A 16,237-nucleotide genomic window follows, 5' to 3' on the forward strand; every position below is an offset into this window, starting at 1 on the left:
TGGGAACGTAATTGTACGAATGATTTTTAGAAAGAAAGGGAGACACCTTTTCTTCTCTGAACGGCCTCCGGCTAAAGGTAATTTCGTAAAAAGACGCATCAAACTGCCCACGAAGGCGAGAAAATACCACAAATGCTTTGATTAACATTTCATTTCATTTAATTAAGATATTCAGACCGAGATGTGATTTAGATATGAAATTTTTCATGACTGTAATCATAACCCTCACATTTTGTTCGTCTCTCATCAAAAACAATTAACCACGAACACATCATGTGGTCTGTATGTGGTAAACCGAAACAAAATAAAGTGCGCTCTCTCACAAAAATCGGCTTTCATATTCATAACAAAAGAGTTATGAACGGCCTTTGGACAGAACTGTATTTCTTTTGGAAATTTATTCTTTCTTTATTAAGAAATAAAATTATTTTTATCTTGTTGATTCATGCAGTCTTTCGATTGTTTTTGTTAATTGTTATGTTTGGTTAACCTTGAGAAGTTGGCGCCCTTAATCGTACTCGTGCTTGCCACAAGTTCGATCTTCTTTGTGTTTTTCACTGGGGTCTAGACCCGATGACCCAGTTGAGTTGTTATGGACGCAGAGGGTTCCTCAAGGGTGACAAACAGCATGATTACTTGATGCCTAATGAGCCTTTTTGCTGTTTGCAGCAACGATATATTGATTGCAATTTACTGAATGAGGCCGTATAACGTTGTTAACTGTATTTTGAGAATGAAACATTCATTTAATCTATTGGTCAGTTATGTTTGTCTTGAAATTTGTGGTGGTATTTAAAGAACTTCATCGCGCGGACATCGTGCGTGAATGCACCAAGCGACTCAGGCAATTTTAAGAAAACTTTCAGAATACACGTGAAATTAATCCTCCATTACTCTCGGGCCCATGCGATTACATATACGAATAAACGTATTTTTATTTTTCTGCCGAAATGGCATCTTGTGAATGTGATGAAAAAAACTTGTTTAAGTTAACTGTTCTGACGTAGATATAGCCCTGTCCAGCATATGGAGAGCACGAGATTTCTATGTTGTGACGCAACTTGATTACTAACATATAACGACCTTGAAACTTAAAAATTTCAATCCAATCTTCTAAGAGCGAGGACGCACTAAAGTTTATCCGGCAGGGAGGAGATAAACACCTTCTCTCGAGGCTGGTGAGAAGTTTTCGCGGCAAGCACGGCGCCTTGAATCTCCTGTCAATTCTCCAAAAAATGGGTTCTACCAGTAGCTCTCACCCGAGTTATGAAGACGGTGATGTGTCACGCATTTCCACTGAAGATTTCGAGCCATCTCGCCTGACTTCACCTTATGGAAAACGAAAAAAAGTTAAGATTGGATTCTGCGAAATTCGTCTATTCTGGGCAAACTTATTTTTTGCATTTCTTGCTGTAGCCGGCCAAGTCGGTCAGAACGTTTCACTTCCCCTTTGGATCGATTCCGTGAATGGGAATCATTCGGGAAAATCAGTCGACAGTTACTTTGTGCTGTCTTTCGCGAGTTTGTCGTTTGTAGTAATATTTGGACTTGGAACGTTGTTCATTAAAACATTTTCACCTCAAGATCTCGGCGAAACAGAAAAACGTTTTCCACACCTTCTGCTCTTCTTGGTTGGCTTCTGTGACTCTTTGAACGGAGCTCTGGTTGTATTCGCGAGTAAAGGGTCGAGAACACCGCCATACCTTCAAGCGATTCTTGGAAACTTCATGATCCCTTTGACTATTTTAATCAGGTAAGTGGATCGTTTTTATAGAAGAAGGTTCTCTGTCCACTTCAAAGCAAGCATTACATGATGCGCTCGGCCGTCACGTTTAAGTGATAATGTAACGGCATAATTGAAGTTTGGGTGCCGGTGACAAATATTCGTAGGTATCGTTAGTCAATGTGGCCGGGAGCCCATTAATGGGCTCCTGGTGTGACTTATTTGCTGATTTTCTAACGATGACATGAAAAACTAGAACCAACTTGATTTGTTTCCGGCGGCAAGAATTTTATCATAAGGGACAAGTTCTTAGAATGAATTCCCGCAAACATTTGTTTCCACATCAATTCATGTGACTTTGCAATCAGCCTAAAATAACTTTCTTCACTGACATGATGGGTGTCATAAAGTCGTAAAGAAAAGAATAACTTGTATCCTCGATTGAAACTTGTTTATTATATGTCATGGTCGAAGCGTCCGAAACTATTACAAGTAATTTGACATAAAACAGATGAATCAAAATCAAGCCACAAAATCAAAGTGTGTCCTGTACAAACGAAACCGCAAACGCATGACTAAAGGTTACATGAAGAAATTGATTAAAAATGAACGTGACTGTTCGTAACAATGGGTTCCTACAAAAAACACACTAGCAGCTTCTTTGCTGTTATTTACATTCTAATAATGGAGATATAACTTTATTAGCGTGTTCTTCATCGTTCACGAAACGACTCAACATCACTGCTGTGAATTTTTTTCTTCCAAGGATGCTGATTTTGCGCAAGAAGCCCACCCTGCTGAAGTTGTCCTGTGGTGTCATCGTGGTTGTTGGTCTTTTCATTTGCCTCATCCCAACAATTTTTCCCGATGTTGATCCCAAAGCCGAGAAAAGAAAAAACGATGCTCAGGGTGTTTCCAGAGTAATGTGGCCGATGATTTTCATGCTTGGTTTCGTAAGTACAACGTTATGTCAAAGAAATCGAAATTTCTTCAATGCTATTTTAGGTTTGATTAACCCAAGCGGGCAAAGCCAAATGGCTTAATTTCTTGTTAGTTAATCTGGATCAAAAATTTTAAAACTGGTTTAAACCAATCCCAACGCACACTAAGGCAATATTAAAGATTTTCTTCCGATAATTCCACACGAATTTAGTTTGTGTGTAATTAGAATAGAGGGTCTGATCCGGTACCCAACTAGCATTCAAGTCGAAGTCAATTTTTGGGAGTGCGTTTCTTTTGAGAACTCTAGTTAAAATTGTGTGCCTTATCGCCCTTAATAAATCCTTTGTCTCCCGGAAATGATTATGAAACTTCATCTGGAAAATTTAATCAGAGGACCTTGGAGCTACCTCATAGTGTTCTCAATAATTCAATTAACCCTTTAACTCGCATGAATGACCACGAGATAATTTTTCCTTACGGTGTCAATGCAATGTCAACCAGACAAGTAACGAGAATGAAAAAAAAAACGATTTGGGAATTTTCATTTGTTCAAATACCAGAATTGTATAGCAAATAGTAAGGAGAATTACAGATGAATTAGCGACCAAACATTCTTAAAATATCGGAGAAGGACTACACAATTGATGCTGAAAATTCAACTTGTGCCCAAGCAAGTAATTAAATTTAACCGCGTGACAATGGAGCAAAATAGCACAAGGTGCCTGCGTAAAAAAAAAGCAAAGGTCGATCCAGTGCAATATGTAATACCACAAACCATGGTAGATCAGCTGCCAAATATGTATAAAATATAGCCAAATGGCAGCCAAACGGATCATTAATTTTCGACTTGAAGACAAGAATTTTATAGAATCGCTGCACCGCCTTAAAAACTATTTAGCGTCCATATCCATCGATCGAGGGGAATATGTTTTTAGCCGATTTATGACTTTGAAGCACTTTTCTTTCCAATTGAGTTTACTTCCGCTCGTTTTCTCTTTGTTTCTGAGGTCTTCAAAGGTGTTTTTTTTTATAAAGGTGCAGCGAAAGGAGGGTAAAACCACCTTGCAAGAGATTGTAAACTGAGAGAACTAATTCACGTGACCCTTAATAATGTTTTTAAGTACACGCTCGGGACCTTCCCAAGTGTCTTGTGAAAATTGCGAAATACTTGTGAACGAATAAAATTCAACGGGAACTCTGTTCTGTGAAAAAGTTCTGTGTTATTAACAAAGCTAACCAGAGTTCAAATTCATTACTTTTCATGACCAACTTTAATTTGTTAGTAATAATGCAAAAACAAGAGCAAAACAGCAACGATCATACGCGCGGTACATAGACTCTTTCAGCGTGTCTGTTCAAATTACAAGGACGTAATCCCATACACTACATTGTCAATTGTCAGTCCGGTATCTGCTTAATTAAGGTTTTTTACATTAGAAATTACTTAGACAAATACTTGATAGAGACGTCCGTTAAATTGAGGTTTGTAATAAAGGGAAACATAAGACGTTAATTTCGGAACCTGGTTCACAGGTAATCCAAGCTCCAGCCGTGAGTTGATAATCTTGTGAAAAAAGAGTCATGACGAAAATGTAAGAGTTTGTATGTGAATATTTACGACCGCTCCTAAGATGTGAAAATGCAGTCAAATTCTCAACCTCACCTTACTTCCACAGTGCATCGCTTGTTTTGTGACCTCTTACTTTGCTGCAACGAGGCCATTTTAGCGAGTTGTCCCCCTGTGGAATAGGAAACCGAAAAATGGATAACTAGAGCTTGGCCTACCTGTTGTCCGCTTAATAGAAGTTTCACTGTATTTCTGGGCTAGTGATAAACCCAAACGAAGGTTTTTGTGCCGTGCAAATAACGACCGAATACGAAATGTGACGAATAGTGGCAATAGTGTCGAATATTGACGAATAGTGGCGAATAGTGGCGAATGGTGACGAATAGTGGCGAATAGTGACGAAGGATGGCGAATAGCGAAGAATAGCCACGCTGGGAAGTTGTTCTTATTTATGCCTCCCATGATAACTCGGTTAATGATTTCATATATATCATCTGTCGCTGCTGTTTCCGGTATTCAAGTTTAAAAATTACGTTTCTTCGGCAACGTTTTAGGGGATTGTTTACATCGAGGTAGGGGACCCCACGTGGGTAAGGTAACCCGCTTGGGCGGGGTTACCCGCCTGTCCATACAATCTCTTATTTTATCGTGATCACGTTTACATGATAGGTGCTGGGTAGGGCAACTCTGTCAGCCAGGGTGACGATTTGCCATGTAAACACCTCAAGGTGGGATAACCCGCCTGGCTGGGGTAGCGTTCATGTTACAATAAAATCAAATGAGCAAAACAGTAGCGAAAGACGACGAGTGCGTTAAAGCTTTGTACATTCCTAGCCGTCTTATGCAGAGCTAAAACGTTAAAACACCAATTTTTACTTCCTCTTAGCAATGAAACCTCGACAGCGATTAAGTCACGTTTTTACTTCGAACTTCACACTACATTCAAAAGTTGTACCGTCAGAAACGGTGAAAATCTAAGAAGAAAATAAATTAACTTTTTTTGCAACGTTTTACCACAAGTCGTCGTAGTGGCATCTTACTTCCCTGATTGCAAGCGTGACAATAACCGTTAGAAACTTCACCTCAGCATCCCGGGGTTGCAAAATTGTATGTAAACGCGGGCTATTTTTCGACCAAGGCTAGGCGGGTTACTTCACCTACCTGAGGTCCCCCGCATCCATGTAAACCGGCCCTAGATCCACGTTTGTTGTGTTCACCGCTGAAGTCAAACCGCGGTAAGTAGTTAGAAGTTTCGAGACTTTCGGCTTTTTAGATCGACGTCGGCTTTCAAAAATTAATACAGTGTGCGCCGCCATCTTGAATTGCACAAAGGATGGAGGTCCTTCATTTCAAACACAAAATGAGAATAAAAGATTGGTTTCCTAGTGTGCCAAACAGATTGGTTATGAAGAAAGACTTCTGTTCACATGTATTTATAGGAAATACGTGAGAACTCTTCAACAGAAAGAAAACAAGCATCGTGGGAGTTGAAGTGCCAGAAACTGCCTTGCCCGAAGTTCAAACGTGGACGGCGAACGTGACCGCTGGAGTCTGGTCACGTGACTCCTAGAAGCTTTCGGTTCACACGTGTTCAGAAACAAACGTGGATCTAAAACTCCCTATTAATTAGTTTTTAAAAACTGCAACCGCTCATTATCGAAACAAAATACTTGACTTACTGTGGTTTGGCTGGATTACGTCTTGATGTTTTTTTTTCTTTTTTAATTTCTCGCAAACGGCAGGAGTTCATGTAAACAAAGTCATCTACCAATCTCTCCACCAATTCATAAAAGCAATGAACCATAAAGCTAACCGAATTTAGCGAGAAACTATTCAATGTCACTTACTGAGCCAATCTCCCTGTTACATGGCCGATTAGTTTGCTTTGATTCTTTAGGCTCCTTTAGCCGTCATGAACGTGATCGAAGAGAAGGGAGTGAAGATGGAAAGTAAATCATCAAAGAAATGCATCAACTTGATGTATTTTCTATTTTGGACGTCTTCATATCAGCTGCTGTGCGTGGGACTTTTGTTTTGGTTGGACATTCTGCCGTGGTATGGAAATGTTGGCAATATCCAAGAGTTTGGGGAAAAGTGAGTTTCGTGTCTTGTTTCTCCAAATGGTTCATAGCTAACACAAGATTTGGTAACACAAATCTGAACGCTAGATCTATTTGCAAAGCTTTAGGGATTCATTCCGAGTCTGAAGGGACTAATGCCTATTTCGGGTTACTCCCTCGCACAGTTGCGCAGGTTGCTGCCGGAGCCTGTATCCATCTAAATTCCTAAGAGGAAAGAGGCACTTGAGAGTAAAATGTCTTGACCTATCACAACTACACAATAACCCGTAAAACCATCCAGCACAGTACAGTGCACTGGCCATTTATTCATTCCGTCTCCTCAATCAGTTGAGGAATCAAGTATCATTACTGACGTATAAATTCAATTTCCTACCGTCAATTACTGCCAGGTTTAGTCTCCTGCACGACATAACAGTCTGTTTCCCAAACATTGAGTAGATAGAGGCATACAACCTCCTGACTATAACTTAGGGATAAGGTAGACTTTCGCGGGTGCCCTTCGCAAAATAAAAAAAAAACTTAAAAAAACGCGCTATTTGAAGCATAACCACCATAAACTATATATCATCGGAGAGGCTATGAAATGCACTATTGGGCAAAGATTATTTCCTTTTTTAGCGTGATCTAATCGTAAACCGAAAATGTTTTTTTGAGCAAATTAGTTGCAAATCAAATCTGACCGCACAAATAAAACTTCTGCACATTGTCAATAATCCTGAAGGGTTGGTCTTCAAATCCGTGAGGGGATTTGCCATGTTCATCTTGGTTGATTTGCAATTTATCTGTCGAGTTTTCAAATCAAAATTTTTCCGATATGCTTTACGTCGGAGGCCATTGCGGAAGATCCATTTTGGAAAAACGGAATTTCGCCACTTTCTTGTTTAAGTTGGTATCTTGGAAGTCTTCGGTCCAAATTTCAAGGCAATCCGTTTAGTATATATACCCTATCAATTCCTTCAAAGAAGGCACATTCGCCTAAGAACGAAGTAGGTTTTTTCCACTTCCAAAGTTTAACCAACAAGTCACGCCTTTAGTTGACCACATGTCAAGTGATGTCAACACTCTGAAAAACTCCACATGCCGACCGCCAATAGAAACACAGAAGCGTCCTGGGTCTCAGGAGACTCTTAGTAAAAACATATTTCGCGGGTAACTTCAGACCTTTGTTTCTATTCTGCCGAACTTCATTTTTTATCTCAACTTTTTTTTCAACTTAAAAGCGGCTTAAGCAAGACGCGGCAAAACTTAATGGTTGCCGATCGAATGCGAGCAGCGAAGATTGCCTAAACCACGAGTCTTTATCCATTTCGGTGAGATTTTTGCGCCATTGCGGGTCTAATTTCTTTACTTCTTGTGCTGACAGCCAGGCTTCCTTTTATTTTCACCCATGGACTCTTCTCCTTTCTATCTTTCTCCATTCACATTCTAGTTTTAAACGCAGGCGGATAGCAAAGATCTCCACATGCAACCGAAATCAAGAGATATTTACGCGATTGAAATTGAAGGATCAGGATGTTTTGCCTCAAGAAACCCATCGGGAGTCATTTATGTTGACATGTTATAATAGTCCATTTTGCAGTTGGGTGCTTGGTTGCCAAGCCTTTGAACAGGAATGAGGCTAAGGGTAACCTTGTTATGATACAAACCTTGCTGCTTTTCAAATGCAAATTACTTTGTTATCATGCTAACTAGAAACTGGTCTCTTTCACAACAAGGCCACTTTCAGCCTCACTCCAAATCAAAGGCTTGGCAACTAAGTACACAACTGTAAAATGGCCTATTGGCTATTCACACTTCGGTGAGCTAAAGAATTCACTTCGAAAATACGTTTTTGTAAATTAATCGCGCGCGTTTCAATATTTTACCAAAACTTTTCTTCGAAACTATAGTTAAAATAGTGATTCTTAGTTTGACATGAAAAAAAATTTCGACCGTATCCTAAATGAAGCTCGAGCATATTGTTGTTAAAGCCGTCTGTCCCTCCGGGTCTGTAAGTGTAGGGAAGGGTGGTAGGGTGAGGGGATTGGGGTTAGGGCACGTTTTTTTGCTTGTACGTGCCATTCAACGAAGTTTATCTCTAACGTTCTAGTTGGTGGTTTGGAGTTCAATGCTTCTTTGGCGCAGCAGGTTGTGACTCCACGTCAGGCATCAGAGGAGCTATCTTCATTATCATGTACGTTTTATCATATGCTGGAGGGGCCAATCTACTGAGACACGCCGAGGGAGCCACTTGGCTGGCTATTGTATCGGTAAGCGAAAAATTTGAAGAATCATTTTTATCTTTACCTTGGCGCTCAGTTGTGGAACAGGTGTATTCGAGCACATTTTGGTTGTTAGCCGGGTGGTGGGTACCATACCATACCACTTCTGACGGGAGTGAAGTTAGGGGCATCAATAGCATAGTGGATGGAGGGCTTAGTTAGGCGTATAGGGGATAGTTAAATGGATAACCTTGGAAAGAGCATGAAAGGTGATATATAGAAATATATTTTTGATATGTAAACATTGATGATGAAATCATTTTATCTTCATATCCTGTAGTCACTGGTCACGCCATTGGGCTTCATTTTCTGGACATTGTTCAACGAAACACCATTCAAATGGCACCCCGCAGGCCACGTGAGCACTTGGTTCAGTATCGGTGCGTTAGCCATCATGGTTCCCGCCATTTTTGTTTACAACATGGGGTAAGGAAAAATGTCAACCGTATTCATCTGTTGAAATGCCGCGGCGTTTACTTAATTATTAGTGTTGTGTTATCAATACCCACCAACCCCCTCTTCCCCTCCCCCCTTCCCCCTCTCCTTCTAAACATATTATGAGATGAGTGAAAACCGACCGGTTTCTCACGATGGTGTTTACTTCTCCTCTTCATCGCAGGGCACCAGAGATTTCGCTGGACACGAATAAAAATCAAAGTGAGGAGTATAACTCAGCACTAGGACCAGGGCAACCTCTTCTCTCGAGTACAGAAAGCAGACATCCACCGAACTATAACGTTTAAGAGACTTAAAAGCAGTAGCAGTTAGACTTGCGTTTTATCATTACACTTGTAGAGGAAGAGGCCAAAACTAAGATGTTGTGTTTCAAGGATACGCGTGGACAGCATCCATTTGCAAAGTGACTACAGTTCATCCGAAATAAAAGGACAAGATCTGATTTTATAGCATGTTTTACATGACATCAAAGCAGTAAGGCTAGGTTAACAAGCAGATAAAGTAAATTTTAAAAAAAGCTGAACAAAAATATGATTATAAATTGCATAAGCAAATACGACTGAAAGAGCTGGTGCGGATGAGTTTGCGATCGATTGAAAAAAAAATTGTATGTGCAATTTAATAGTATTTTCAATAGTATAAACAAATTAACAAATGTTTGTTCATTTTTGGCTTTATCAACGTCATGAAGCCTGGATTCCGCAAATTTCCTTCATCTTTGCTCTTATTCATATACATATCATTATGGCAAAACAGAAAAACATGATTTATTCCTAACAGAAAGACAAAACTGATTTGTTACCCTTAAATAACCCCGTGTGTCTTTGACAACTTATCAGCATCATCGAAATGTCTTATCATTATTATATCTGACATAGGATCAAGCCGTAAGAAAAACAAAAGGATTTCCTTTAGAAAAATAATGCCGAAGATTTCGTTGAAAAAAAGTGCATGGAAAGAATATGACCATCAATACATTTAAGGACTTCATCAACGAACAAGTCCTTTAGATCACTAGACGCTTTGGATGCTGCTGGTGAGTTGAGCCAGGTGCCTGTTTTGACAAAAATAGACGTATTTTTAAGCTTTTCCCGGTGAAATGGCATCTTGTGTTTCTTACGGCTTCATCCTTAGAAAAATCCGGTCAGCAAAAGACATTTAGATGCTGCTGATAAGTTGTCATAGACACCCAGGCTCACTCAAATCTCAAATGAGCCTTGTCTCTGTTTTGGGAATAAGACGTACTTTTATATTTTGCCAAATTTGTTTCTTGTGAGTTCAACAGTGATGCGACAATTTTGTGCAAGTTGATCTTTGTGACGTAGATAAAGCCGAAAAGGGATAAACTTCATTTGTTCCACCTTATTACTGAACATTCTATGAAGAGCCCAGGAGTTTTAAGATCATGACGCAACTTACTTAACATATTGCAATCTTGCAACCGTAGAATATTTTCCCGAGGCCGATATCTTATCCGGCAGAGAAGAGTAAAAACCATTTCTCTCAAAATCAGTGAGAGAGTTTTCCTGGAGAATAATGCGCTTTGAATAATCACCTGAATGAGTTCTTCCAGTATTTCTTATCCGATTTTGGAAGATAGTGATATGTCAAGCATTTCCAAATATTTCGATTCATCTTGTCCAAACTCACTTTATCGAAAACGAAATGTGGTTAAGATTGGATTCTGCGAAATTCGTCTGTATTGGGCAAATTTGTTATTCGCTTTTGTCGCCATAGCCGGCAAAGTTGTAGAGAAGGTTTCCCTTCCGCTCTGGATCGACTCCGTAAATGGAAATCGTCCGGGAAAGTCAGTCGACAGTTACTTTGTGCTGTCTTTTACGAGTTTGTCTTTTGTCATAATATTTGGACTGGGAATGTTGTTTATTAAAATTTTTTCGCCTCAAGCTCTCGGCGAAACGGAAAAACGTTTTCCACACCTTCTGCTCTTCTCAGTTGGCTTCTGTCACGCTTTGAGTGGAGCTCTGGTTGTATTCGCAAGCAAAGGGTCAAGAACACCGCCATACCTTCAAGCGATTCTTGGAAACTTTATGATCCCTTGGACTATTCTATTCAGGTGAGTGGATTCTAAACAGCATAAGATGTTATTCAGCAAATAACACAGGCATACTCGGATATAAGAAGTTGGAGAGTTGCTCATACTACGACACTCCGATTAGCACTTCGGATGCTCTGTCACTGAGCTTCAAGTAGTCCTTAGGTCCTTGGTGACAAACTGCATATTGCTCAGTAGGATAGGAATGTTTGGATACTACTTCGTATGACACTTTCATTAGTTCTTTCTTTCAAAAAGTTCTTTCTGTATGCCAGCAGATCAACATGGAAATAAGTCATCATGTTCCCATATGCTGACTTGCGGGATCGTCAAAATACGTCTCAACTCGTAAAAATACTCAGCGAAACTACGCACTTCTCTCCTTTAATAATTTCTACTAGCACATTACGTTAATTTTCAGTTCTTACCGTGACATCTCACGATCATTTCAGAATTGCGCGCAGAAATCTGCCTTCTCACCCTCCCTCCACCCACACGCCCTCCCTCTAGCCCCGCCCTCTCTCCACCCTCCTCCCTCCCCCCCCCCTGCCCTTGCTCCATCCCCCCTTCTTCCCTCCTCCTCCGTTCCTTGTGAAAACCATTCTATTCCCTCCTAGTCCCAATCAGATCTGGGTACGAGATTACTCATCAACACTGCTGTTGGTTTTTTTTTCTCCCGAAGGTTGCTGATCGTTCGAAAGAAGCCCACCCTGCTGAAGTTGTCCTGTGGTGTCATCGTGGTTGTTGGTCTTTTTATTTGCCTCATCCCAACAATTTTTCCCAAAGTTGATCCCAAAGCCGAGAAAACGAAAAACAATGCTCAGGGTGTTTCCAGAGTAATGTGGCCCATAATTTTCATGCTTGGCTTCGTAAGTAAGACTCAACGTCAAAAATAGTCAGAATTGTCATAGTACTATTTCAATTTTCTCTTATCTAGGTGAGCAATGCGAAATGGTTTGATTCTCACTAGCTTAACAAGATCATAACTTGACTTAAATGGTATGTGCGACACTCCTTTGTCTGCCACAACTATGAAAAGTTATCTTGAATTTTAAAAAGCGGTATTCCAACCAGGTGATGAATACACATAAACTTATCATTAAATTCTCTCAGCTGTAACACAAGAAAATGTGTAACAACTAGAAAAGAGAATTTCTTGGCCGATCTTGGTTGTTAATGGGTCTTGCTGATTTTTTTTATTTTACTCTTTAGGTTCCAGCAGCCGTTATGAACGTGATCGAAGAAAAGGGAGTGAAGATAGAAAGTCAATCCTCAAAGAAAGGCATCAACTTGTTGTATTTTCTATTTTGGATGTCTTCATATCAGCTGCTCTGTGTCGGACTTTTGTTTTGGTTGGACATTCTGCCGTGGTATGGAAATGTTAGCAATATCCAAGAGTTTGGGGAAAAGTGAGTTTTCGTTGAATTCTCTCTTTTTTCTAAATAGCTGTTGAACTGAAACAAGATTTGACATCGCAAAACTCTATGCCAGGCTTATTTGCAAATCTACTGATTCATCACGGTTTCTAAAGCGACTATAATAACTGCATCTCTTTCTGGTTGGAAAGCTCGTACTTTTCGGGTTGCCCCTCGATAACTTGCCCAGATTGTTTGTCGGTATTCATTTTTTAATATTCTTGGGCGGAGAGAGGCAGTTTGGGAGTTTAGAATGCTGACCTAGCCAGAGACCGATTGCAAAACTTTTTGCTCAACCGAATTATGTCTGATTTCTAGTTGGTGGTTTGGAGTTCAATGCTTCTTTGGCGCCGCAGGTTGTGACTCCACTTCAGGTACCAGAGGAACTATATGTATTCTCATGCACGTTTTAGCCTTTGTTGGTGGAGCCAATCTACTGAGACACGCCGAGGGAGCCACTTGGCTGGCTATTGTCACGGTAAGTGAACGATTTGATACTCATACTCTAGGAATTTTTTTCTTTCAGCTAGACACTCAGATTAAATTTAATTCTCCACGATTGTGGAACAGTTGCATTCGAATACGAGTATACTTTGATTGCGTGCCGTTAGATAAAAAAAATTAAACAAATTAAACCTATGTTGGTGGAGCCAATCTACCGAGACACGCCGATAATCTAGGCATCATTTTTATCGTTACCTTGGCGCTCAATCGTGGAATAGGTGTATTCAAGCACATTTTAATTGTTAGCCGGGTGGTAAGTAGGAGGACTATTTCACGTGGTTTCCATGTGGGAACGCAAGGGAATCAGTCGTCGCCAACATTGTTTAGAGGGGGGAGAACATTGACTGGCAATTAACTTGCACTAAGGGGAGAATATTACAAAGCTTTATAGGGGGATCAATTAAACTATTTATCGTTGATCGGTCTTTAAAGAATATTAGAGAAAAGATAAATGCACCACTAGCAAATGAACCAAAGTAAAAACAAGCTAACCGTTTGAAGTGCAGAAAAATGCAATTGAAAAGGTCGCCATCAGTGTCGGTAATGGGACACTGTCCAACATTTCCTCTTGGTTTAAATTTCATATCTGATTGATTGAGAGTGTGGCGCCTGTTTTCCAGTCCACAGGTTGATATAAAACACATACCAGTGTAATCTTGGTTTAATGTTTAAACCCAGTCAAAGTCTCCTCTATCAACGTGTGGTTTGTGAAGTACGGTACCACTTCTACGGGGAGTGAAGTTAGTTAGGCGTATAGGAAATAGTTAAATGGGTAACCTTGGAACTGAGAACATGAAAGGTGATGAGAAGAAATATATTGTTGATATGTAGCCATTGATGATGAAATCATTTTATCTTCATATCCTGTAGTCACTGGTCACGCCACTGGGCTTCATTTTCTGGACATTGTTCAAAGAAACACCATTCAAATGGCACCCCGCAGGTCACGTGAGCACTTGGTTCAGTATCGGTGCGTTAGCCATCATGGTTCCCGCCATTTTTGTTTACAACATGGGGTAAGGAAAATATCAACCGTATTCATCTGTTGAAATGCCGCGGCGTTTACTTAATTATTAGTGTTGTGTTATCAATGCCCACCAACCCCCCTCCCCCCTCCCCCCTTGCCCCTCTCCTTCAAAACATATTATGAGACGAGCGAAAACCGACCGGTTTCTCACGATGGCGTTTACTTCTCCTCTTTATCGCAGGGAACCAGAGATTTCGCTAAACACAAATAAAAATCAAAGTGGGGAGTATAACTCAGCGCTAGAACCAGAGCAACCTCTTCTCTGCAGCACGGAGAGCAGACTTTGAAAAACTTAAAAGCAGTTGCAGTTAGACCAGAAACTGTGTTTCAAGGATGCTTGTAAACAGCATTCATTTGCAAAGTGCTAACAGTTCGTCCGAAAAAAGGGGACAAGATCTGATTTTATCGCATGTTTAGAAAGAGATCCACAGCACAATTTGTTACTTAAAGTGTGGATTTCTCCACACTAATTTCAGATTAGCTTCTACATGATATCAAAGCAGTATGGCTAGGTTAACAGACAGATAAAGTATATTTCAAAAAACGCTGACCAAAAAATATAATTATAAAGTGCATAAGCAATTACGAAAAAAACTGCTGTGGATGAGTTTGCGATCGATTGAAAAAAATTGTATGTGTAATTTAACAGTATTGGTGTAAATGCTTGTGTGGTTCTTGAAAAATTAAAAGAAATTAAAGCAGTTTGCCTTTTAAGGCCAGCGTGAACAATTTTATTGATGCCACATTATCGGTTTCTTTTTTTTTCTTAGATCTTGTATATTAGAGTCCGCTTTTATTTATTCCATTCCTACTTACAGTAATTTTTGGTCATCTTAATCCTTACATGGCGACATTTGCAGTTGCACACATGTTAGTCTTTTTATTATATCAGCGCTGTTGTGTGCACAATCATGTCCAGTGTGGCACTGCGATACTGCTATTAATCGTAGGAGACAGGATGTACTTGAATATACTTGAAAGTTAAAATATTCCAGATACAGAGACGTCGTTCCTAATTTATTTGCCAAATGAAGCGCGCTGGAAAGTTCAATCCCCCACTGAAGTCACAAAATCGCCTACCGAAACACAAATTTCAGCACAATCGCCCTTTGAGGCAAACAATTTAAGACAATCGCCCTTTGAGGCAAACGTTTCAACAAAATCGCGCGCTAACGCAAACAAGTCAAACCAATCGCCGTTAAAGGCAAAACCTCTGTTACCGGAAAATGAATCACCTGTTACGGTGACAAATACTGTTCTACTTATTGTGATAGAGCCCGTTGAGGCACAAATCAGTGCAAATGAAAACATGTTAACATCGCAGAGGCTATTTGCCATTACTATCAGTGTTTCATTTCGCTTTGATTTACATGACAAATCGTTAGCGATGGAACAAACATCTGCCACGTAATTTTAGTTGACTTTTGCAATACTTTTTGTAAATATATAGCTGTGCAAATAAAGCTTGTAGTCGTTGCTGTTGCATTTCTTTCGCCCCCTCATTAGCAATCCCTAATTTTATATTTATTCCTATTGAAAATCGATATGGATCATATTCCAGCATTCAAAATTTAAAACAGCGTTCAACATTTATGGAAACATTCATCATTTAAAACGACTCTACGACATTCACCACAACATGTAACATACAACACGACTAACAACTTTCATCACGACTATCAACGTTTAACATGATTTTCCACGATCAAATCAAATTCAGGGCTGAAATCTCAGACATGTACCTTGAAATAACATTCGGGTACGGAAAAGTGTAGAAAAGCGAGGAATTTAGCAGGGAATCGACACTTGCGTGCTAACGTGAAAGATCGCAATATATTTTAAAAGTAAGTTGCATCGTGGGTATAAAAATCCCAGGTTCTTCACATGTTGAATAATACTATGGAACAAACAAATAAACAAAGGCTTATTCCTTTTCGGCTTTATCAACGTCATGAAGCCTGGATTCCACAAATTTCCTTCATCCCTACTCTAATTCACATAGACACCATTATGGCAAAACATAAAAACATGTTTTTATTCCTAAAAGAAAGACAAAGCTGATTTGTTATCCTTGAATAACCCCGTGTTTCTTTGACAACTTATTAGCATCAACGAAATGTCTCTTTCTAGTTATCTATCTTGGGATCAAGCCTTAAGAAAAACAACAAGATTATCTATAGAAAAACGATGCAGGAGATTTCGTTGGAG

General features: G+C 39.7%; 2 protein-coding genes across 3 annotated transcripts; both read left to right on the top strand.

Moving 5' to 3' along the window:
• Positions 1 to 1,009: 1,009 nt before the first annotated feature.
• LOC113664762 (crt homolog 1-like) lies at positions 1,010 to 9,472 on the top strand. Its single transcript, XM_089213079.1, has 6 exons — positions 1,010 to 1,753; positions 2,490 to 2,676; positions 6,130 to 6,326; positions 8,403 to 8,562; positions 8,855 to 9,000; positions 9,194 to 9,472. Exons 1-6 carry the CDS (start codon positions 1,236 to 1,238, stop codon positions 9,315 to 9,317), a joined length of 1,332 nt encoding a protein of 443 aa, XP_089069205.1. The 5' UTR covers positions 1,010 to 1,235; the 3' UTR covers positions 9,318 to 9,472.
• A 146-nt stretch (positions 9,473 to 9,618) lies between these two features.
• Positions 9,619 to 14,758, top strand: LOC149042578 (crt homolog 2-like). 2 transcript variants are annotated; one of them, XM_089213083.1, is made up of 6 exons: positions 9,619 to 11,104; positions 11,766 to 11,952; positions 12,296 to 12,492; positions 12,817 to 12,976; positions 13,873 to 14,018; positions 14,211 to 14,758. In XM_089213083.1, exons 1-6 carry the CDS (start codon positions 10,590 to 10,592, stop codon positions 14,314 to 14,316), a joined length of 1,311 nt encoding a protein of 436 aa, XP_089069209.1. In that variant the 5' UTR covers positions 9,619 to 10,589; the 3' UTR covers positions 14,317 to 14,758. The 2 variants fall into 2 exon arrangements, with proteins under 2 accessions (XP_089069209.1, XP_089069210.1); XM_089213084.1 differs by lacking the exon at positions 14,211 to 14,758 and having other exon boundaries at positions 13,873 to 14,022.
• The last annotated feature ends 1,479 nt before the right edge of the window (positions 14,759 to 16,237 follow it).

This window comes from Pocillopora damicornis, chromosome 7 (assembly GCF_964200805.1).
Source record: "Pocillopora damicornis chromosome 7, jaPocDami1.2, whole genome shotgun sequence".
In the NCBI taxonomy this organism is placed as follows: domain Eukaryota; kingdom Metazoa; phylum Cnidaria; class Anthozoa; order Scleractinia; family Pocilloporidae; genus Pocillopora; species Pocillopora damicornis.